The sequence below is a fragment of the Raphanus sativus genome, chromosome 9 (assembly GCF_000801105.2).
Source record: "Raphanus sativus cultivar WK10039 chromosome 9, ASM80110v3, whole genome shotgun sequence".
Taxonomy (NCBI): Eukaryota; Viridiplantae; Streptophyta; class Magnoliopsida; order Brassicales; family Brassicaceae; genus Raphanus; species Raphanus sativus.
This window is the reverse complement of record NC_079519.1, coordinates 23,157,599-23,181,863: the sequence shown is the minus strand read 5'-3', so window position 1 is coordinate 23,181,863 and position 24,265 is coordinate 23,157,599. Positions and strand designations below refer to the sequence as shown.

The following is a 24,265-nucleotide window of genomic DNA, read 5'->3' as shown; positions in this document are numbered from 1 at the left end:
TGTATATAGGACAACTTGGATGGACAATTTCTTTCCGCAGCAGACGATCACAACAAACGACTCAATGTATACAATACTTTAAAATCTTCGATAAGCTTCTCATCCTATAATCTACAAGAAATTAAATAGTCTGGGATTTGAATCCCAAAAGTAAATGTAAAATTTTTAAATCTCAATCAGTAGGCTATAGTAATTCCACAGTAGATACCATTTCTATGGATGGTTTCTTATCAAATCTTATTACATTTAAAGAAGGAAAAAAACAAAAAGGAATAACAAAATCAATAGATGTTTCTTCTCTAGAAGATTCTAAAAATGAATATTATCTTAGGTCATGCCTACCTAATCAGTAAATCAGATTTAAACAAAACTATTTTTCTATTTCCTAAAAAATGATTTAGATGTTAAAAAAATGGTCTAAACATCTACCTATTGTTTAACAATTTCTTGAATATTGGGAAAATTACGGAAGATTAGATAGAATTTTTATTTATTATGGTTCTAAATGGTGACCAAAGAAATAAGGGAAAATAGTAAATTATTTATCATTCTTTACAATTTACACCATTTACAAGGGATATTTGATATCTAAGATTCTTTTACATTTTTTAACACTTAAGGAATAATAGACTACAATTATTCTTGGGCAATTTTCTCAAACAACAATTTTAAAGTTTTTGTCACAAAATTCCACCCCTTAACTCTAAACCTTACATTAGTTAACCCTAGAATTATAAATGCATATGTACCTTTTAATAAAAAAAAATTTGGTCGTTTTCTTCTTTATGATGTTATTTTTGCGACAAAATTTAAAAATGGTTATCTAAAGGAATTTCTCATTATTCTTTATCAAAATATGAGAGAAATAGATTTTCCTCCAATTTTATACCTTTTCATTCTTTTTCGTTCTTATTTCTTATATATCTTTAAAGGTTAACGGTTAGAGCCTATGTGATATTTATGTACTTTAAATTACTGACTGGAAATATGAATACATTCTAGAAATTAGAATGTTACAACAATTGACAGAAAAAGAATGTTACAACAATAATAAATCATCAAAGGTAGAAAAACTACGTGGAAGCATCATGGCCTAGTGGTCAAGGTTTAAAGGCTTTTACACCCAGGTCTGAGGTTCAAATTCCAGGCAACGCAATTTTTATAGGAAGAGAATTGGGTTTTAATTCTCGAAGAAGGCGGATTATGCAGAAAATTAGAGAAAAAGCGTACAAAAAATCTTTAGCATGGCGCAAGGAGTATCTGACATGTAGTATTGTCGGCTGTAATATAGTCTATGTAATGCTTCTTGTAGTATTGTCGGCTGTGATATCGAAAAAAAAAAATAGAAAACTACAAAAAAGTCAACAAAAAGCTAAAAACAATAATAGTAATGATTATTTCAGTTTAGAGATGATCCAGCCCATTCTATAGTCCAGGACCTAAACTATACGCCCCAAATATGGCATTATTGATTTACGGCGAGTCTCGGACGAGTGGATGCTCTTTGTAGCCGTCGTCGCTCGCAAAAAGGGTCGTCTCTGATTAGCCGGAACACTTTTTGCAGGTACGATGTAGAGCTTACTCTGCTTACCTCTCTTTTGGTGTTTCTACGATATGTATCCGAGCTTCGCTTAACTATGTGGGCTCTCCCTTAAAATCGAGCATAAGGTGTTCGACGAAATGTTTTTTTTCTCATTGTTTGTGACTAATTCTTGTTTTAGTTATCGAAAGTTTGACAATTCTGTTGTCACAAGTCTTTGCTGATCGAGGAATCAAAAGTCATGGCGAGTTACTATTTTCATGTCTTCACTACATTTACTGATTCGTTGTCTTCTGTATAGATTGATCTCGTTATGGCGAATTGGAGACATAAAGCGTGTCGACATTTTCAGGAAGCTTGTTACTCAAGGAAACCTTCTAGAATCAACAAATCTATGGCGGCCAATGATTCAAAGAAGAGTCGAGAATCGAGTAAAAGAATACCCGATTCAAGAGATTGTTCCTGTGGCTAAAGAAATCATTGAAGCTAGACGAAATCTACTCACTAACGTCACCCTGCTTCTCAAAGTGTTTCCTGTCTTGACATGCAAGCAAGTTTTCAGATACTTGACTCTCTGAGTTGTTGATATCAAGAACTCTTTCTGATAAAGAATTCAACTTTCAGATGTCAAGTATGTTGGTGTAAACTCTCTGATGGCGTGGGAGAAAGTGAGAGCTGGTCTGAAGAAACTGTTTCTTGTTCATCTTTGCAAACGTTGCAAAGAGGTTCACGTGGGAGCGAGCGGCCATAAAATCTCGGCTATGTGGTGTGTTCAAATATAAGAGCTATCAGAACAGCCATGACCCTGTTTCTTCACCGGATTTTGGATCTGACCGGTCGGTCAAGCATTCGATGTTGACTTGGCCACGTGTCACTCCCTTAGATGCGAAGACCGTTTGGTGGTATAGGTGCATTGAAGCAATGTAGGTGCCGTTCGTTTTACGTCTCTGCGTGTCGAAGCTGACATATTCAACCGTGGAAAATTCAACAACGTTTGCTAACGACTAAGAACAGTGGTAATACTATGTTTAGTGGGTGCTTTAGACAAAACCAAAAGGATTTGCATTGCATAATGGAGAAACTGACAACGACAGATACATTATACATATATTTTATTCAGACAGAAAGCAAAATATATGCTCTTATAGTCTACCTTTGTGCTTGACTTTGACTTAATCATGATCGGTTTCTCCATCTTCTTGCTTTTGTAGTCCTCTCTTAATTCCGAAGATAATCATTGAGTTATGGGTTCATTGAAGAAGGAAGGAGAGATGGAGCACATGGGAGACGAGTTTATGGAGGCGATACTGTACGTCAATGGCGTTCGTAGAGTGTTACCTGATGGCCTTGCTCATATGACACTTCTTGAATATCTCAGAGGTTGGTATATTACGTAATCACTTTACTATAGTGTTTAGGAATGGTTAATAGTACTCCACAAGTTCAGTTTTTAAATCAACTTCAGAGATGCAAAGACGTGTATGTGCCAACTAGTTGAGTTTGGTTTTTACAAACCGAGAGATGATGTTTGATCCATTTGATATTTATGTCTGTTAGTTTAAAGATGACTTGTATGCATCTCATATGCTTAAAAGTTGTGAGATGGAGTTTTTAAATAACTTGCTAAAAGCATTTCTTGTTTCCTTTAGGTTTAGGACTGACCGGGACAAAGCTGGGGTGCGGTGAAGGTGGTTGTGGGGCTTGCACGGTGATGGTCTCTAGTTATGACAGAACATCAAACAAATGCATGTGCGTCTCTGTCTCTCTGTATCTTGCTTCTTGTTTGCCTTAGTTTTAGATTCTTGTTGATAACTTTGAATTGCAGGCACTATGCTGTTAACGCTTGTTTAGCAACTCTCTATTCTGTGGAAGGAATGCATGTCATATCCATTGAGGGAGTTGGTCATCGCAAGAACGGCTTGCACCCACTTCAGGTAGGTCTTACTTGTGAAAGGTTCTAGTTTCTTCTCGTTTCTGGAGATTCTATGTCCTAATGTTATCCTTACTCTCGCAGGAGTCATTGGCATCTTCTCATGGTTCCCAATGTGGATTTTGCACTCCCGGGTTTATCATGTCCATGTACGCGTTACTGAGGTCAAATAAAAACCCACCTTCTGAAAAGGAGATCGAAGAATCTCTTGCAGGAAATCTATGTCGTTGTACTGGTTACAGACCCATTGTTGATGCCTTTCGGGTTTTTGCAAAAACCGATGACGCTCTGTACAGTGGCGTATCTTCATTTATCCCTCAAGATGGTTCAAGTATTTGCCCATCTACTGGTAAACCTTGTTCATGTGGATCAGCAGCCACTTGTGGTGACGGTAGATTTCAGCCTATCTCTTATAGTGAGACGGATGGGGCTAAGTATACGGAGAAGGAGCTTATTTTCCCTCCTGAACTTTTACTGAGGAAGTTAGCTCCTTTGAAGTTGAGAGGAAATGGAGGGCTGATCTGGTTCAGACCCGTAAGACTTCAGTACTTGCTTGATCTTAAGGCAAAACATCCTGATGCAAAACTACTGGTAGGTAATACGGAGGTGGGAATCGAAATGAGACTGAAGAGGTTACAGTATCAGGTGCTAATATCTGTTGGTCAAGTCCCAGAACTCAACACAGTGAATGTCAGTGATAGTGGGGTAGAGATTGGTTCTGCTTTGAGACTTTCTGAACTTCTGAGACTATTTAAGAAGGTTGTAAAGGAGCGTCCTGCACATGAGACATCAGCTTGCAAGGCTTTTATTGAGCAGCTGAAGTGGTTTGCTGGGACACAGATAAGAAACGTTGCTTCCATTGGTGGGAACATCTGTACAGCTAGTCCGATATCTGACTTAAACCCTCTTTGGATGGCTTCAAGAGCAGAATTCAAGACTATCAACTCCAATGGTGATGTTAGGTCCATACTTGCAAAAGATTTCTTCCGTGGTTACCGTAAAGTGGATATGGAAAGCAACGAGATCTTGTTGTCAGTGTTCCTACCATGGACAAGACCGTTGGAGTATGTGAAAGAGTTCAAACAGGCCCATCGTAGGGAGGATGATATAGCTATTGTCAATGGTGGAATGCGTGTGTTTCTTGAAGAGAGAGGTCAAGAACTGTTCGTTTCTGAGGCATCGGTTGCCTTTGGTGGTGTGGCTCCGATTTCTTTATGTGCAAGAAAGACTGAGGTGTTTCTTATTGGAAAGAGTTGGAGTAAAAGTCTTCTGCAAGATGCGTTAAAGGTTATACAAAGTGATGTATCGATTGATGAAGATGCTCCTGGTGGAATGGTGGAGTTTCGGAAATCTCTAATTCTAAGCTTCTTCTTTAAGTTCTTCTTATGGGTTTCTCATCATATACGTGATGTAAAGCCAACTATAGAGACTTTCCCACCGTCTCATATGTCAGCTGTGCAGTCTTTTCCTCGGCCATGTAGAGTTGGAAGACAGGACTATGAGACAGTAAAACAGGGAACAGCTGTTGGCTTGCCGGAAGTTCATCTTTCAGGAAGACTGCAGGTATGTTGGCTCTCAAGATTGATTCTCATGCTGGTTGTTTGTGATAAGAGTAGACTAGAGAAAGATGTTTGTTGTTTCTAGAATAATACAATGTTTCAACACTCTTGAATCTTAATGTAGGTCACAGGGGAGGCAGAGTATACTGATGATACCCCAGTGCCTCCTAATACCTTGCATGCTGCCTTAGTGCTAAGCAAAAAGCCACATGCTCGCATACTTTCAATTGATGATTCGGAATCCAAATCTTCACCTGGTTTTACTGGTCTATTTCTTGCCAAAGATGTTCCAGCAGATAATAAGATTGGACCTGTTGTCGCCGATGAAGAACTATTTGCTACGGATGTGGTCACGTGTGTGGGACAAGTAAGAAAATTTGAAAGGTCAGCTTTCCCTTGTCTTTACTATCTATCTCATTAAATAACGTCTGTCTCTTTCAGGTCATTGGTGTAGTTGTTGCGGATACACATGAAAATGCAAAAGCTGCTGCAGGAAAAGTTGAAGTTGAGTATGAAGAATTGCCAGCAATATTATCAATCAAGGAGGCTATTGCTGCTAAAAGTTTCCACCCAAACACAGAGAAAATGCTAAGGAAAGGAGATGTAGAGCTATGCTTTCAGTCAGGTCAGTGTGATAGGATAATAGAGGGAGAGGTTCAAATGGGTAGCCAGGAACACTTTTACATGGAGCCTCATGGTAGCTTGGTTTGGACTAGTGATGGAGGCAACGAAGTTCATATGATATCATCCACTCAAGTAAGCATACTATTTAGTATTTTACAGTATCATCTCAAATGTTATTGTTACCACTCTACAACAAGATTATAGCCCTAAAGTCTCTATAGGTTATATCACTAACTATGATTTTAAAGGAAAAATGTTGTTTCTGCTTTATTTATATATATAGGATCCTCACAGGCACCAGCTCTATGTTTCCCATGTTCTCGGTCTTCCAATGTCTAAAGTGGTATGCAAAACCAAACGAATTGGTGGTGGCTTTGGTGGTAAGGAAACGAGATCAGCCTTCATAGCTGCTGCAGCTTCTGTTCCTTCCTACCTATTGAATCGACCCGTGAAACTCATACTGGACAGAGATGTGGACATGATGATATCTGGTCACCGTCATAGTTTTGTTGGAAAGTACAAGGTAGGTATCTTCCTCTCTTGTTTCCAGTTTCCACCATTGTTATAGAGAGAGCGTTTATAGATGTTTTTTGGACAAACAAAAGATTTGCTTTTGCTACCGTTTACAGGTTGGATTTACAAATGATGGAAAAGTATTGGCATATGACCTTGAAATCTACAATAATGGTGGAAACTCTTTGGATCTTTCCCTAGCTGTTCTTGAGATTGCCATGCTTAACTCGGATGGTGTTTATGATATCCCACATGTGAGGATCACAGGGAACGTTTGCTTTACTAACTATCCTAGCAATACTGCTTTCCGAGGCTTTGGAGCTCCACAAGGCATGCTTATAACTGAAAACTGGATCCAGAGAATCGCAGCTGAACTTGATAGAAGCCCTGAAGAAATCAAAGTAAGTTGAATGTTTTATAAAACCATCTTCAGCTGTCCTGAAAGTTTGAAGAAAGTTTTCCTGCTGTTTTGATGCTTTGTTGGATATTATTTAGGAGATGAACTTTCAAGTGGAAGGCTCTATCACACATTACTCTCAGCATCTTCAGCATTGCACACTGCATCAGCTCTGGAAGGAGCTGAAGATTTCTTGCAACTTTCTAAACGCTCGTAGAGAAGTCGACGAGTTCAATAGCCATAATCGGTGGAAAAAGCGTGGTGTGGCTATGGTTCCCACAAAGTTTGGTGTGTCATTTACCAAAACGTTCATGAACCAGGTAACCCTTGTTTTATCTAGATCCTCTGTTTCTTGCGGAGAAAGAAACTGAGTTCTTGTATACTTATCCATTTTGATAATGCGGTGTTAGGCTGGTGCACTTGTTCATGTGTACACAGACGGTACTGTTTTGGTGACACATGGAGGTGTAGAGATGGGTCAAGGATTGCATACAAAAGTTGCCCAAGTTGCTGCGTCTGCCTTTAACATCCCTCTGAGTTCCGTTTTTGTATCAGAGACCAGCACCGACAAGGTACATTTATTATAAATTATCAAGCCAGAGTCTTGAGATGTAACTGTTTATTGCTCTCTCTCTCTCTCTTGGTAGGTTCCAAATGCTTCACCAACTGCTGCGTCTATGAGCTCTGACATGTACGGTGCTGCGGTTTTGGATGCTTGTGAGCAGATTAAAGCACGAATGGAGCCTGTTGCCTCTAAGCTCAGTGTCAGCTCTTTTGCTGAGGTAACTCTAGTTGCATCCAGGAAACATTCTTTGCATTTTGATGAATCAAACTCTCTTCTCATTTTGACTGTTATGTAGCTGGCAAGCGCATGCTATTTTCAACGGATAGACCTTTCTGCTCATGGTTTTTACATTGTTCCGGATGTTGGCTTTGACTGGATCTCTGGGAAAGGAAACCCATTTAGATATTACACCTATGGAGCTGCCTTTGCGGAAGTTGAAATCGATACATTGACTGGTGACTTTCACACAAGAACAGTCGATATAAAGTTGGACCTCGGATTTTCTCTTAACCCAGCCATAGATATTGGACAAGTACCCACTCTTCTCTTTTTAAAACAACAAAACCACTTTGAATGGTAAAAAGAGAGTGTTGTTTTGTGTCTGAACTCTGATCATGTTTTGCAGATTGAAGGAGCATTCGTTCAAGGGTTAGGTTGGGTGGCTCTAGAAGAACTCAAATGGGGAGATGCAGCTCACAAATGGATTAAACCGGGGAATCTACTCACTTGCGGACCTGGAAACTACAAGATACCTTCCATTAACGACATTCCCTTCAACTTCAAGGTTTCTCTTCTCAAGGTATATCAAAACACCCACCCAAAGTTTTGTTACTTTACTTGGAAGTCAAGGAACTGACCCAATATGTGTTTTTCCATTAGGGGAATCCAAACTCAAAGGGGATACATTCATCAAAAGCGGTTGGTGAACCTCCGTTTTTCCTGGCATCATCGGTTTACTTTGCGATTAAAGATGCAATTAAAGCAGCTAGAGCAGAGATGGGTCTTGGTGGTAAATGGTTCCCTTTGGACACTCCTGCGACTCCGGAGCGTATCAGGATGGCTTGTTTTGATGAGTTTACTTCTCCTTTTGTGAGTATAGATTTCTGCCCCGAGCTTAGCGTTTGAGACATGAGGAGGGTAATCTCTCACGTTTTCCTGACATAAGCAGTAACTTCTGTACCAAGTAGTGTTTGAAACTTTTGCTTATGTGACCAAAATCACTGTCGATTCCAGAATATACTGTTTTGAATAATATATATATCGTAAAATCTCATCCCTTACGTTACGATATGTTATGTGATCCACCATCATCCCTTGTATTACATTCATATGGACGAAGATGAAATCTGCAGTGGTTGCACAGATTATGAAGCAAAAGTGTAGGGAGATTTGGCGCACAGAGAAACCGAGTCACATATAACTTGGAATATGCTCTCCACAACAACTTGGAATATCTTTTTATTCAATATATTCAATATATACAACAGCTAGATCACTTATTATTTTTACTGGCCACCATCCCATATAATGACAAGTTCTACGCAAAAAAGGGAATTTCCTAGTAGTTGTATTGTCAGTTTCTGTCCTAAATATACTAATCAACAATGATATTTAACTATTTTAAAATGACTACCAAAAGTCACGTCTATATTATTTTACAAGAAGGCCTTTGAGATTAACGATTGAAAATTTATCCATCTTTGAGAGACTACACATCTTCTTCCCCTTGGAATATCTGTTTATTCAACTTGGACATCATCCCTTATTTATATGATTAGGCTCTCTACATATACGTTGGAATAGCTGTTTATTCAGTATACTAATACAACAGCTAGAGCACTTATTATATTATCACTTGCCACATCCTATAACAATGAGGAAAATTATATAGCCGTCAGTATCAATCACATTTACTTATTTATAGGATTAGGCTCTCCACATATATGGAATAGCTTTGAAAACTGATCCAACTTTGACTTTACTGATCTAAATCTGCTTCTTCCCATATCTCTTTATATACTACCAAATGGAATCTGAGGGAGTGTCGTTACCACTGTTTCACAAGCATCTTATGATGCCTTGGAATGATCTGAGGAAAGGGGATTGTTGTCGACTCTTTGAATCTCAGAGTGATGGCTACTATTGTAAGATGTGTGATTTTTTCGTGCACAAGAAATGTGGCGACGAGATCCCTGAATTTATCCACCACCCATCTCACCCCAATCACACACTGGTCCAGACTCGGCATGAACCAGGTAACGCATGTAATTTATATGGAAAGATAATTGCGAATCTATCCTAATCATTGTCAGATGTGTGACTTCTGACATATTCCAGATATTCCATATGTTATTATATGTGCTTTATGTGGAATGAGTATTTTGAATCTATACTATCGCTGTGAGATGTGTCGCTTCAACGTGGATCCACATTGTGTCAAGTACCCACCACCAGATGTTATTGATAATTTCAAAACGCACAGCCACGTGCTCACACTTGTCAATGTCCGCACCGAGTTCGAATGTTTTGCTTACAAATGTGAGGAATGTGATGTAGTCCTCCCTGTAGATTTTGTAGGGTACCCAACAGCACTAGATCACCCAGCCGAGGTAAACCACTCTTACCACTCCTTGCATCCTCTTAAGCTTCTAACGGGTCAACTTCCGGATTATTCTGATGGAAAATGTCGTCTTTGTGGAAGAAAAGTTGATAAAGAATTGTTTTATCATTGTTCTTCTTGTAACTTCACTTTGGATATGCGTTGTGTTCTGAACCCACCACCACAATCTCTTTTGGATTTGAAAGCTCATGATCACCAACTCACTCTTCTTCCAAGACTCGATTCTTTTACATGTAATGCTTGTGGGCTCAAGGGAGATCGAAGCCCTTACGCATGCTTTCAATGTGGTTTCATGATCCATCAAGATTGTCTTTCCCTTCCACGTGTCATTAACATAAATCGCCATGATCACCGTGTTTCTCGTACTTCGGTTCTTGGTGTTGTTAATTCTGTCTGCGGAGTTTGTCGCAAGAAGGTGGACTGGACTCTTGGTGGGTTTGCTTGTAAGAGATGTCCTGACTATGTCGCACATTCTAAATGTGCTACCAGAAATGATGTATGGAACGGGAAAGAACTCCAAGGAGTACCTGAGGAAGAAGAAGATATAGAACCATATGTGGTGATTGATGACAACAGAATACAACATTTCAGCCACAAAGAGCATTACCTAAGACGAATCCATGGGAATGGCATTGTGTATGAGGAGAACAAACGATGCAATGCATGCACCCATCCTATCGGTCTCCAATCCTTTTATAGCTGTATGGATTGTGATTTTTCTCTACATCAGAACTGTGCTGAATGTCCTAAAAAGAAGCGACATGTGCTACACAATGAACAACTCACCTTAGTTACAAACAAGGAGCTAGAAGTCTTCTGGTGTAATGCTTGTCATAGGATATCCAATGGTTTCATGTACAAGGATGGCGAGAAGAAACTGGATCTTTTGTGTGGCTCGATTCCAGAGCCGTTTGTCCATCCAAGTCATCCCCAACATCCCTTATATAATATTCCAATAGAAGAAGATAAAGAATGCAATGGTTGCAACAACTTGGAATATTGTGTGCTCAGGTGCATTGAAGATGATTGTGGATTTGTACTGGGCTTCAAATGCATCACTCTACCACAAGTGGTAAATCACATAGCATATGATCATCCTCTCTCACTATGCGATGGCGAAAAAGAGACAAGTGGTAAATACTGGTGCGATATTTGTGAGGGAGAAACCAGTCCGGAGAAATGGTTCTACACTTGTAAAGATCTTTGGGCTAGTTTGCATACAAAATGTGTGCTCGGAGACTCCTTAGGGCTCATGCCAAGAAGTGTAGTAAAATTGTGGGGCAAATCGTATGAGGTGGTGCTCAATAAAAGTGTAACTCGTCCATTTTGCAGCAAGTGTAAGTCTCGTTGCATGAACCCTATCAACCTCAAGTTGCTTGGAACCTCTGTGACCTACTTTTGCTCTGATTATTGCGTATTTTCGTTAAATTATCAGTTGTAAAGATGTTAATTTGTTTCAACTTCTTATATCCTTCCTTGGACAAGTTCATTTCCACTCAGGGCCGGTCCTGGGCTATGCGTAGTAAAACATTTGCCATAGACCCTCGAAACTTTTAAAGAAAATTACAGACATAAACTCCTAAAAACTTTTTTGAAGCCTCCGAATTTTTTTTACATTTACACTGCAACAGACCCACAAGATCATTTCCACTACGAGTTGATCTCCCTAATGTATGTATCTTTTTATCTATAAGGTTTGTTATAACAAAAGACGAGATGTTTACTTTAAAAATATAGGTAGCAGATTCTGGAGGACTAAAGGAAAAATCACTGTGAAACAGAGTGTCACGATCACCATTGAGTCGTTCTCTTTGTGTTGTCTCCACCACCTATTCAAACATCAAAGAAAGATATATATATTTTTTTTTTTGCTAAGTAGAAAGATACTTTATCTTCTTAGCTAGAAAATATGTAGTATTCACAATGCCTTGATGAGTTTATCAAACTTTTTATAAATTATGTAGCCTTCTTCGAGAAACCGAAGTAGAAGGAAATGTGTCAGTAAGTATAAAATCTTCTCAACACTAAAGGTATGGATTTGTGTTCGATTACATGTAATGCTTGTGGCCTCAAGGGAGATCAAAGCCTTTACATATGCGTTCTATGTGATTTCAAGATCCATCAAGACTGTCTTGGCCTTACACGTGTCATTAATATCAATCGCCATGATCACCTTGTTTCACGTACTTCCGTTCTTGGTGACGATTTTATGAATTCCAAAAAGGTGGATTTGACTTGTGGAGGTTATTCTTGTCAGAGATGCCCCTGGCTATGTTGTTCATTCTAAGTGTGCTACAGAAACGATGTATGGAATGGGGAAGAACTGGAAGGAGACTCTGTATGAGGATAACAAGTGGTGCAGCGCATGCACCAACCCCATCGGTTTCAATCCTTCTATGGTTGTATAGATTGCGGCTTTTCTCTACATCAGAACTGCGCTGAATGTCCCTAAAAAATGGCATGTGCTGCACAATGAACATCTTACTTTATAGTTACAAGCGAGATTGGTTTCTTTCGTTGTGGTGCTTGTTTTTAGAATGTCTAATGGTTTCATGTACAAGCATGGGAACAAGAAGTTAGACATCCGATGCAGTTCAGTTCCTGAGCCACTAGTCCATCCAAGACATCCGATGAAATCTGTAATGGTTGAGGCGAGTGTCCACGTTTTGTGTTGACATGCATTGAAGATGGTTGTGGATTTGTCTTGGGATTCGAATGTGCAACTTTACCCCTAATGGTAAAGGGGTTGACGATTATCCTCACTCACTATGTTTTGGGAAAAGGCAACTGGTACATATTGATGTGACATTTGTTAGGAAGAAACCAATCCGAACACATGGTTCTATACATGTAAAAAGACCACCAGCTTAGTTTGCATACAACGTGTGTACTCGGAAACTTTGCAAGGCTCATGCCAAGAAGCACAGTAAAGATTTTCCGCAGTTCATATGAGGTGGTGCTCAATAACAGCGTAACTCGCCCTGTTTGTAGGTGGTGTAAGTCGCATTGCTTTCCCCCTACCATTTCGAAGACGCTTGGAACCTCGGATTTTGCTCTATTTACTGCATTGGCTGTTTCACAACGTACACGTTTTTTAGTTAAGTGAAAGTAGACCATCGAATTAAATAAATGGTTGTTGATTTCTTTAGTGTTTATCTTCTCTAAGTATCTTGCAATCTTGATTTCGTATTATTTAGCTGTTCCTAAAGCTTCCAACAAGAAAAAAAAGCATGGTTCGTTATAACAAACGGCCAGCTGTTCTTTCAGAAAAAAATATGAAACGTATATGATCTAAAACAATACATTCTTGAGAATTAAAAGTACAATCATTATAAGGCAAAGTATAAGGAGTATCGTCGCACATTTCACCATTGCTCCTTCCCTTTGTGTTCTCTCCGCCTATACAAAAACATGTCTCTCTGTTAGTTCTCTAAGACCTCACAATAAAATAAAATAAAAGAACTTATGTAGTTTTTTGGTATCAAACCTTCTGTAGTTGCTTATAGCCTTCTTCAACCGATGAAGAAACATTTTGGATATTGTAGTCTATCCGATCAACTATTGTGCCCTGATTGACACAAGAACACAATAAACTCATAGTTGAGACTTGAGAGAGAGCAAGCTTTGTATCCACTTTAGTTATTTTTTTAGTGAGATAAAGATTGGAACCTGATCGATCACAAGAGCTGATAAGTCTTTCATTATCTGTGCAAGGTCATTCACTGACCCCAATACCTACAAGGAAAATCTCAAGTTCATCACCCTTTGAAATGTAGAAGCAAGTAACTTATTTTGAACAATGGTAAAGAGTAATAGATTTTCATTACCTGCTGTATTTCTCTTTCTCTTTCCGCTGACACATGTTGCCCTTCCTTCAACTTCACTGTCTGATGTTCATCAAAACCCTAACATTTGTTGATACCATTGTCAAGGAAGGCAATGATATTTAATTGGGAAAGTTGAACCGCTCTAGCTTATATATTTTCACATAACAAAGAAGCACTTACCATGCCACCAAGTTCTTCGTCTTCATCCAGTCTTGACATCTTTCCATTCATGTTGAACTCCAAATCTACTCCATCCTGACCCTATGATTTGAGAAGCCAAAACAAATGAGCATCAACTTACGGAACAACATGCATATCCCAAGAATCAGATGTTGGCTAATTTTCATGAAATTGTTTTGGCAAAATACCTCTTTCTGCTGCTGGAGACGTTTTAAATAAGTAGACTGTTTTCTGCGGAGCTCCATGGAGAGGCTCTGAAGATCTGTTGCAAGAGAACGCTGTCAAAAAACAGTATGTCAAGTCCATTGGAGAGCCCCACTAACACATGTAGACAGAACTTTACCCTCGAGCTACTAACTTAGACCATATAATAACCTAACTAACGATAGTGTCAGCTACGTTGGTAAGGAAAATACTTTCTCATATGATAATGGTTCCTTTACAATCTACGCGGATTCTCTAAAAGCACAAAAAAAAAGAAAAAAATAGGGCAAAGGCCACACAATTTTATCCTTAACAAGCTCTCAATATCAAAGAAGTCCAGCAATACCTGCACATTTTTCCTGAGATTAGATTCTTGTGAAGGCCCTCCTCTAGTAGATAAATTGTGCAATCTCTTCTCTGACTTCCTTAACAGATCTGTGATTTCATGAGTGAGCATCTCCACTACGCGCTGATCCCCTCTGTTATCTCCAAACGTAGGCATGAGAGCTTTTGAATGAGCCTTAGCTAGTTCACCCATCTTGTCTCTCACCTTCTGTATATTAAAAGTGATCTCCTCCGAGTCATCCACCCAAGCTGGTGGCAGACCAATTGTAAAGGCATCATCGCTACTGCAAAAAAAAAAAAAAACATTCACAAATAACAATAAAGTTTTGAGTTTTTATTCAAACCCATCAAGAAACATTTCAATTCAATCATCAATTTTGCATTTTTTTTGTCCAATCCCATCAAGAAAAGTTTGTATTTTTTATTTCAAAATCCCATCAAATAACAATTCAATTGAATCATCAAGTTTGTGTTTTTACTCAAACCCATCAGAAAGTTTGCATTTTTATTCAAACCCATCAAGAAAGTTTGAATTTTTTATCCAATCCCATCAAGAAACAACTCAATTGGATAATCAAGAACAAGAAGCCAGAAGCTACCTTGAAGGACCAGGATCATTGGTACTCAAAGGAGCGTAGGAAGAGTGATTGGACCGAGCAAAAGAGCCGCTAACCATTTCGATCACCGGACCACCGAAAGAATCAGACAAAGGAGCACGCGCGCTCTTACACGCATCTCTGTGTTTCCTGTACACCGTCGTTCGGTTCCTCGTCGCCATAAAAATCCAAATCAACCAGATCGGGTTTCGGATTTGACGGGTACTTGTGTCGTCGGAGAAAAGTAATGAATCTGAATCGCAAATCGTTCTCTGGTTTAGCGCGTGGTTGTAGACTTAACGGAGACGGAGAGTTATATGGGCTTTTCGCTGTTAATTGGGCCTTCTTGGAATACACGTTTGAAGTCGTTGACGACGCACTTACTTTCTCTGTAAACCATTAATGGGCTTATACTATAATGGGCCTATATTACGACGTCGTTTCCATCTAGGGTTTATTTTTGGGCCCGAAGGGGAGTGTCAGAGAGTGTTTCAACTTCATCGTCGTCTTCGTGAAAAGATTGACCGAGTGGAGGTTTCTAGCAACAAATCCTAAAACCCTAGAAGCACCCCCTTTTGTTCATTTTCAACAAATCAACTCAAGAAAAGTCAAAACCTTTAGCGATGAGTAGCTTCAACGGAGACGATTTCAAAGGCCTTCGTATAACCCAGCTCGACGATGACGACGACGAAGAGGTTAAAGAAGAATCTCCAGTTAAACCAATAAACGTACACGAATTCGATGACGATGACGACGACGACGACGACGAAGAAGACGAAGTAGAGCCTGTGATATTGGGTTTCGTCGAGAGTCCCAGGTTCCCATGGTCAAGTCTCCGTCAACTCTTCCCTAACTTAGCAGGCGGTGTTCCGGTAATCCTCAAATCTCAATCAATCAAAGCTTGTCTTTTTAATGTTTCTTAGGGTTTTGATTCTTGTTGTGTTGTAATCTTGTAGGCATGGTTGGATCCTGTTAATTTGCCATCTGGGAAGTCAATTCTTTGTGACTTATGTGAAGAGCCTCTCCAGTTTGTACTTCAGGTTTGTTTTTCATTACAAAACTTCTTTTCTTTTATTTATATGATGTTTGGTCGGGGTTTATTTACGGGATTTGGGGATAAATGTGGCAGCTTTATGCTCCGTTAACGGACAAGGAATCAGCGTTTCACAGGACGTTGTTTCTCTTCATGTGTCCATCTATGTCTTGTCTCCTCCGTGATCAACATGAACAATGGAAACGTGCCCCTGAGAAACCTATGCGGAGGTAGGAAGAAAGGACCACCCTTTATTACATTTCTCATCTTTGTTGTTTGTTTGTTTGTTTATATTATGTTTGTTTGTTTCTGAAAGTGTGAAGGTCTTCCGTTGCCAATTTCCTCGTGTTAATCCGTTTTACTCGAGTGAAGCTCCCAAACACGATGGAACAGACCAGCCCTTGGGACTTGGAGGTACGTACACTTGTGATCTATAATTGATAATGGTTTTTGGCTCAGTTCAGAATTTTGATTCTTGATTTTGTTTCTCTATTAGCTCCTCTTTGCTCTTGGTGTGGAACATGGAAAGGAGATAAAGTATGTGGCGGCTGCAAAACTGCTCGATACTGTTCACCTAAACACCAGGTGTGTGTGTGTGTGTGCACTGCTTTGTTATTATTATTTTTTTTTTTTGTACCGATTTTTTAATATAAACCTTAACCCTTTGTAAGTTTAGAGGTTCTATCACTAAAAAATCTTTTTCAACTCTCTTTGTTTGTTTCGAATCTCCAGTCTCTGCATTGGCACAGGGCTCACAAAACCGAATGTCAACAGCTTCGTGCGGTTCTTGAAACATCTGACTCAAACCCTGTGGATAATGGGGTTTCTCTGACTCCAGTGCAGAAAGGTTTGCTAAATACACAAAACCTTTCTTGTTTAGTGAAACTTTATGTAACTAGTGATATTATTTTTTCGGGTTTTGTCCAGCTGCGAGTAAGAGTCTATGGAAAGAGTTTGTATTGATCAATGTGGATGAAAGTGAGTATGATACAGAGATGTCAGAAACTGATGAAGTTGCTCAACCTTTGGTGGTCTCAAAGAGAGAAGTGGACGACCAAATGAAATCTGTGATGAAGGATTTTGAGGTTGAAAGTTACTCTCTGGCTCTCTGCTTCATCGATTTTTTGCAAACTTTGTAAATCTGCTGAAAATGATTCTCAGTTACTTGTTTGAACAGGGAGATGCTGATAAGAATAGTTGGGTTAACTTCCAGCAACGTGTAGACAAAGCACCTGAACAAGTTGTAAGGTGTGTTTCAAACTCCAGAACCTTTTTTGATGTTTTCTGTCCTATGATTCTCTCATAAACGTACATTTTTTTGATACAGATATTGCCGGAGCTCTGAAGCAAAACCCCTCTGGCCAATGGCAAGTGGTCGAGTCTCTAAATCTGAGGTTCCCAATTGCAAATCTTGTGGTGGTCCTCGTTGTTTTGAGTTTCAGGTATTTACTCTGGTCTTAGTCACTTCTTTTGCTCATCTTTTAGATCATTTCTCTGTTGATCATTTTTAATGGTGGTTTTTTTCAGGCGATGCCGCAGCTACTGTTCTTCTTCGGTGGGAGCAACGACAGGGAATCACTTGATTGGGCAACAATAGTGGTGTACACTTGTGAGAACTCGTGCGACACGAGCTTAAGTTACAATGAAGAGTTTGTTTGGGTTCAAGTCTACAGTCAAACTACTTAGATCATCTTCTGTTTCTTCTGTTGCCGCAAAAGTTTTGTTCCTAACCGGATCAGACCGGACTTTAATATTTGTAGAATTCCCATGGGTTATATACACTTGCTCGTTTCGTTTGGTTATAAAAGGATTAGACATTAAAAACTCTGTTACAAAACTTGATATTAGGCGATTTGACAACATAAAAAGATTTAATATTATTATCATGAGACCATAAAAGAATACCTACACTGTTTACTTCTATTTTTTACTCTAAAGATAGAGAAAATTCCTAGTTTTCAAAATTATATTTTAATGATATTTGAAATTTTTTTTTATAATTTAACTTCAGAGATTTGAAAAAAAGTTATTAACATATATTTTGTATTTTTATTTCTTTTGATAAATTTAACTATTTCAATTTGACTTTATAATAAAACTAAAATTACATTTTATAAAAATATTTTTATAAAATATTTTGAATTATATTATATATAAGGATTATTTATATTAATTATGTATCTTATCAACTAAGTTTATATATATATATACTAGATTCTGATCCGTCCTTGGAGAGGGCGGGTATATTTTTTGTTTTAACTTTTTGTGAAATTTAATTTTTATATTTGTATTATTTTTAATCATATTTACATTTAATATTAATTTAATTTAGTAAAATTTTGGTTAATATATTAAATATGTCAAATTGTATAACTATACATTTGTGTCATATGCATATAAGAGATTATTTTAAACTTTATTCTTAAAGTTTGCAACATATTATATTTATAATAGTTTTCTAACATAATTAGTCAAGAATATTTTGTACCTAAAAACCCGATTCAGAATCGACTCGAAAATCAAAGTTTCGTATTCTGTTAAACTTGACCTATATATTCGAACAGTTTTTAAAATGTTATATCCGACGACCAATATCAAATCTAACCCGCACCGAAAACTGAATTTTTTTTTTGAAAAATGTCTTAAGAAAATAATTTTTAATATCTATTATATTAAAACAACAACACGACCTATTGATATAAGTGTAGTCAAATTTTTTTTAATACAATTATTAAATTCTGGCCCGCCTTTAAAATGGTATGTTTATTTTTTTGTTTTACATTTTAAATTTTTTTAGTTAAGGATTGATATATTTTTTGTTTTATGTTTTAGAAAATTAATTTTTATATTTGTGATTTAGTTATATTTGTGTTTTTCTTTGTATTATATTTTATTAAATGATTATTAAAAGGATTTAATAGTTATATTAAAATAGTTAGACCACATTTATATCAATAGGTCATGTTCATGTTTTAATACAATAGATTAAAACTCTTATTAACTATTTAAGAAAATATTTTACACAAATATGATAACAAAAAAAACACAAATATGATTTAGAAACACAAATATGAAAATTATGTTTTCTTTAAAATGTAAAACAAAAATATACTCGCCCTTCAAAGGACGGATCAGAATCTAATATTCTGTTATATATATATACACAAAGGGTATGTTATTCACTAACTTTAAGTATATTCACATTTAATAAATAATTTTTAATCAATTAACCTATCCGTTAAACTAAAATCCGTCATTTTCACCGTCTAGGGTAACAATTAAACGAAGAACACTATTAATAATAAAATATTTTATTTTATTATTTATTATATAAAATATTAGTTTAATCAGATGTAATTTTTATTTTGAATAAAGTATATTAACCCATTAATTCAACCTACTTTTTAACAAATAAAAATATTTTGACTTTATTTAACCTTTTTATTTTGAAAGAATGTTAAATTGATATTGTTCCAAAAACCATCTCACATAGTATACTAAAGATGCAGTAGTTTGTACATAACCTATTTTTTATTTGAATAAATTTAATATTCTTCCAAAAAGTGTGGGCAAGTTGTTCTTATACAAATATATTGAAAACCTGCAAACTAAAGAATGTTTGACATTAAGTTTTCGCCGTGAGTTTGCTCGACCGAATGTGATTCTCCATTAGTGTATTACTAACATCCATCTCTTTATTTAGTCAAAAAAACATACATCCCTTTATTGCATTAAAAATTATACGGTAAATCTGTATGGCTATGCTAAGCTAAGCTAAACAAAGCAAATTATATTGTCGAGATCAAGGTTCAGATATTACAATTTGAAAAGATGTTACTTTTTCTATTCCTAAAAGAGAAACCAATAGTACTTGATAGGAGTGGGCGTTCGGATACCCGTTCGGGTTCGGGTCGGGTATTTCGGTATAGGAGTATAAAACCCGTTCGGGTATTTCTATACTTCGGGTCGGGTTCGGATATTTTTAATTCGGGTTCGGTTATTTCGGGTCGGGTTTTCGGATATTTAGATTTTGCGAAAAAATTAATTTCTTCATTTCTCAAGTTTTTTTCTATTTAAAAATATTATTTTTACTTAACTGATATTTTATTTTTAATACATTGAATGATTTGAAAATAAAATCTTAAAGATAAAAGATACTAATTTGATTATTGTTTTAAAATTTTAACGGTACCTTTTGTTAATGCATGAAACAAAAATTTAGACATGCATTTTAAGCATTTTAAGTGAGTAAAAAATCACTTTTCTTGCAATTATATGTATATTATCTAATTTTGAACCATGTAATATAAATATTTTGAATAAAATTAGAGAACTAAACTATGAATATATGGTTAATGGTACATAAGTTCAGTTATCTTCGGATATTCATTCGGATTCGGGTATTACCCGTTCGGGTTCGGATATCCGATCTTTCATAATTTAATATCTATTCGGGTATTTTGCTACTTCGGTTCGGATTTCGGTTCGGGTTTTTCGGATCGGGTTCGGGTGCCACTTCGGGTATCGGACAGTTGCATTTCAGTTTTAAAAGACGTATTGATTGCTGACCTCCCCGTTCAGAGCCATTTTTCTTGTTCTTTAACAACAAATCTGTATGTTTGAGAGACGCACTCTTAATAATCCCAATTAGCAAAAAGTTTGGTCCGTGAACTGTTTCAAAAAAAAACAGGAACTGCATACACTTGGTAAATATCGAATATGGATTCACATAGCAAAGTTAGTGATCCTCAATTCCTCATAAAAGCTGCCGAGTTTTTTTTATTTCAGAAGGTGATAGAATAGGCTTTGTAAGATGATGATATATATATATATATATATATATATATATATATATAGATACGTCTGATACGTAGTTAGTTTGTGTTTACTAAGGAAGTTCTAAATTTTGAAAAGATTTGAGAATAATTTGTTTTTGGAATATACTCTATGTATTCCAAAATTACACACAAATTATTGCTATTATTTTGTTAACTTGCAAGATTTCATGGACAATATAATCTTTGTAAAAATATTATTTTGTTAATTAGCGTTTGTTGAATATTTGACAATTTCTGTATAGGAATATAACGTGTTTTTCGACTGAAAATAGGGGGTAATTAGTTTGGTAACTTGAAAGATGATTGATTATTCGATAAAATATTTGAAGACATATTGCACCTGATCTTTTATTTTTGTATCTCACTTTTTCGTTTTAAAAATGAAAAAAAAATGATCTAAATGAAATTCTATAGAATTCACTATTTTTAGTGAGGTCTATGAATTCATATATTTAAGTATATTCAAGAATATGTACTTGCAAGGTATAGGATTTGCAATACAGTTTGTAATCACTTTAAAACATAACCGAAGGTATTTTTGTCAGAAAAAAAAAACATAACCGTAGGTAAAAAGTTCAAAAAAAAAAACGTAACCGATAGTAAGAGCAGGATATTTTGTATGTCCCCATTCTTTATAAAAGGTATAAAATCATCTAAGGAAAATCGTGTATGCATATATCAAATCATATATATATATACTAGGTGTTTACCTGCACCAAGTGCAGTAAAAGAATTTTAAAATATTTTTAATAGATAAATATAAATTATATTTAATTTTTTATTAATATTATAATTTTTATTTTTTCTTATCAATATTTTAATATAAATTTGATTTATATAAGAAACTAATGATTTTACGATTTAATTTGATTTTACGATTCAACCGGCTTTTGTTGTTCACATGGATGCAGAGTTACCGGCTTGGTTTTCCGAGTCTAGATGAGAGTTTTTGTTTACGCTGATGACAAAAAAAAAAAATTTGATTTTATGATTTAATTTTTATAATTTTTCAAAAATATGTATATATTTTTGAAATATTTTTAATTTAAATGATATTTTGAATTTTAAAATACCATATTTGAATATATTTATTTAATGATGATTTATGAGTTATTACCATATTTTAAAAAGGTTCAAAAATATAAATCGATAATAAATGTAATATATGAGTTATTACCATATTTTAAAAAGTTTGCCAAAAATATAAATTAACATTAAATATAATTGTCCATGTCGTATTAATCTATAAGACATGTCAACAATTTTAGTAGCCATGTCACAATTATTAATCTAGGTGTTTTCCTGCACCATGTGTAGTGATGAATTTTTTAAAAGTTAAACTTTATATTTTAAAATGTAATTTATTAATATTATATATTTTATTATTTTGGCCAATAATTAATATAAATATCACTAATTAAGCATAAAATTAAGAGAAAATATTTTTTATTTTAAATTATATTTAAGAATATATATGTATAAATATAAAGTTAAAATCTTAGATAAAAATTTATTTATTTCATTTGGTTAAATGTATTAAATCAACTTGTAAAAAATTACTAAAAATCATATAAATTTTATAGTTATCAAAAATTAAAACTAAATAATATTTATATAATTTGTAGATATCTAAAAGAAACTAATGATATTACGATTTAATTTTTTTTTAAATTCAGAAAATTTAGAAAATTTTAGGTAATAAAAATTTTATAATTATAGAAGTAAAATTATATAATATTTCGAAATTCAAAATGTCATATTTGAATATATTTATTTTAGTGATGATTTATAAGTTATTACTATATTCTATAAAGTTTACCAAAAACATAAATCAATATTAAATGTAATATATGAGTTATTGTCATATTTTTAAAAAGATTTCCAAAAATATATATCAGCATCAAATGTAATTGTCCATGTCATATTTAACCATATGACATGTCATCAATCTTAATAGCCATGTCACAATTTTTTTTGTGAAAACGATTGTAGAGAAGACACGTGGCAAAATCACTTCTCAAATATAGTCTAGGGGATATATATATATATATATATCAATACTATTAATTACACATGTTTAATTAACTAAAGAATTAACATAAAAACACGGAATTAGGAGATGTTTGTTGTGATTTTAAAACAACAAAAAAACATTTAATCTATAGCCTAAAATAAATGCAGTGGCATGGAATGATAAATACTTTAAAACTTCAAGGATTCCTCAAAAAAGGCCCTTCAGTTTTAATAGTATAGATATATGTTCTAATAAATTTGAGATTTTCTTTGTTTTAGTTAAATATGTTAACCTAGAAAGTCAATTTGTTAATTAACCTGATGAACAAATAAATTCAAATAAACTTTTGATCTTTTGTTATAAAAAAACCTGATTAATGTTATTTTAGTTTGTATTCATTGATATATATTTACAACTAGTTTTGGTAAAGATATATATATTTATACAAATATGATATAAAAATGATGTAAGATTATATTTGTAATCTTCTTTATCTTATTTTTTATTAATGTGATAGATATATATTATTTATTACTTTAATATTGATTATGGGTTATTAATATATTTAATGGTTTTACCAAAAATAATTATTTATATAGAAAGTTTACGTTAGTTATTAATATATTTAATAGTTTTACCAGTACATGATTGCAAATAAACAATGTACCAGACATAGTATTTAAATCTGTAAAAAAATTTATATAATTTTATTTTGGTTAAAATTCAAACATAAAATGAGGAATTTTTATAAAATAAAACTTCATTCGAAAATAGAGTAAATAAACAATATTACTCTATATTATTAAAATTAAAATACATTTTGGTATTGTTTGGAAACACGAATAACTGTATAAATGAGAATTGTGTGGAAACATGAATAGTAGTATTATTTATTGTATTTTCATATTTCACTCAGTTTAACAATTTCATTAATTATATTACCTTAACAATATCTTTCATAATTAATTATATTAACACAATAATAATAGTGTAGATTTTTATTTATTAGTTAATCAATATTAATTTGTGCCAATTATAAAATAAAAAATGTAAAGTAACTCGGTTTTGCATTTGGTTAAATGTTTGTTTTAGTTTTTTTTACTAAAATATTTTTATATTTTAGTTTCAATGAGTGGAAAATTACATAGCGAAAAACATAATTTAAAGACATGTTTTTGTGAAAGAAAAATAACTTAAATCAAAATAATAAAACTGTATTACAATTATTGTCATTTAAAATTTCACTCCATATAGTTATTTTACCGAATAAAATGTTACTTTTTCACTTAATTTAGCCAAACACATAGAAAGAGTTATTTTTATTAATTTATAAAATCAGTTATGCATGAACATTGATTATCCATTTAAGTACATGTTATTCCTTTCGGATATCTTTTCTTTTACTTTTGAAATTAGACTCCGTCTTAGTATTATAAATTTATGTGTGAGTTTTGAGTTAGGCCTTTCTAGATTTCGATGA

At 34.8% G+C, this 24,265-nt stretch overlaps 4 protein-coding genes and 1 pseudogene across 7 annotated transcripts; 4 read left to right on the top strand and 1 right to left on the bottom strand.

Annotated features, from left to right (window-relative positions):
* The first annotated feature begins 1,419 nt into the window (after positions 1–1,419).
* On the top strand, positions 1,420–8,413 carry LOC108827122 (xanthine dehydrogenase 1-like). Its single transcript, XM_056993823.1, has 16 exons — positions 1,420–1,564; positions 1,842–2,556; positions 2,752–2,920; positions 3,190–3,289; positions 3,366–3,474; positions 3,555–5,033; positions 5,154–5,396; positions 5,471–5,785; positions 5,937–6,176; positions 6,283–6,567; positions 6,662–6,883; positions 6,974–7,135; positions 7,211–7,345; positions 7,424–7,660; positions 7,754–7,927; positions 8,008–8,413. Exons 3-16 carry the CDS (start codon positions 2,785–2,787, stop codon positions 8,251–8,253), a joined length of 4,083 nt encoding a protein of 1,360 aa, XP_056849803.1. The 5' UTR covers positions 1,420–1,564; positions 1,842–2,556; positions 2,752–2,784; the 3' UTR covers positions 8,254–8,413.
* A 651-nt stretch (positions 8,414–9,064) lies between these two features.
* LOC108827125 (uncharacterized) lies at positions 9,065–11,222 on the top strand. 2 transcript variants are annotated; one of them, XM_018600476.2, is made up of 2 exons: positions 9,065–9,383; positions 9,466–11,222. In XM_018600476.2, the coding sequence occupies exons 1-2, from the start codon at positions 9,155–9,157 to the stop codon at positions 11,187–11,189; spliced, it is 1,953 nt and encodes a 650-aa protein (XP_018455978.1). In that variant the 5' UTR covers positions 9,065–9,154; the 3' UTR covers positions 11,190–11,222. The 2 variants fall into 2 exon arrangements, with proteins under 2 accessions (XP_018455978.1, XP_018455979.1); XM_018600477.2 differs by having other exon boundaries at positions 9,065–9,425; positions 9,526–11,222.
* Positions 11,223–11,780: 558 nt separating this feature from the next.
* Positions 11,781–12,913, top strand: LOC130500159 (uncharacterized; annotated as a pseudogene).
* A 3-nt stretch (positions 12,914–12,916) lies between these two features.
* On the bottom strand, positions 12,917–15,185 carry LOC108827129 (syntaxin-42). 3 transcript variants are annotated; one of them, XM_018600481.2, is made up of 8 exons: positions 14,904–15,185; positions 14,306–14,585; positions 13,944–14,033; positions 13,756–13,836; positions 13,576–13,653; positions 13,418–13,483; positions 13,236–13,316; positions 12,917–13,147 (listed from the first exon to the last, which is right to left on the bottom strand). In XM_018600481.2, exons 1-8 carry the CDS (start codon positions 15,080–15,082, stop codon positions 13,040–13,042), a joined length of 963 nt encoding a protein of 320 aa, XP_018455983.1. In that variant the 5' UTR covers positions 15,083–15,185; the 3' UTR covers positions 12,917–13,039. The 3 variants fall into 3 exon arrangements, with proteins under 3 accessions (XP_018455983.1, XP_018455982.1, XP_056850582.1); XM_018600480.2 differs by having other exon boundaries at positions 14,306–14,588; positions 14,904–15,184; XM_056994602.1 differs by having other exon boundaries at positions 13,576–13,635; positions 14,306–14,588; positions 14,904–15,184.
* A 196-nt stretch (positions 15,186–15,381) lies between these two features.
* LOC108827126 (uncharacterized) lies at positions 15,382–17,770 on the top strand. The gene is made up of 10 exons (XM_018600478.2): positions 15,382–15,772; positions 15,857–15,940; positions 16,030–16,163; positions 16,250–16,347; positions 16,430–16,518; positions 16,666–16,780; positions 16,861–17,018; positions 17,111–17,181; positions 17,261–17,375; positions 17,461–17,770. The coding sequence occupies exons 1-10, from the start codon at positions 15,524–15,526 to the stop codon at positions 17,617–17,619; spliced, it is 1,272 nt and encodes a 423-aa protein (XP_018455980.2). The 5' UTR covers positions 15,382–15,523; the 3' UTR covers positions 17,620–17,770.
* The last annotated feature ends 6,495 nt before the right edge of the window (positions 17,771–24,265 follow it).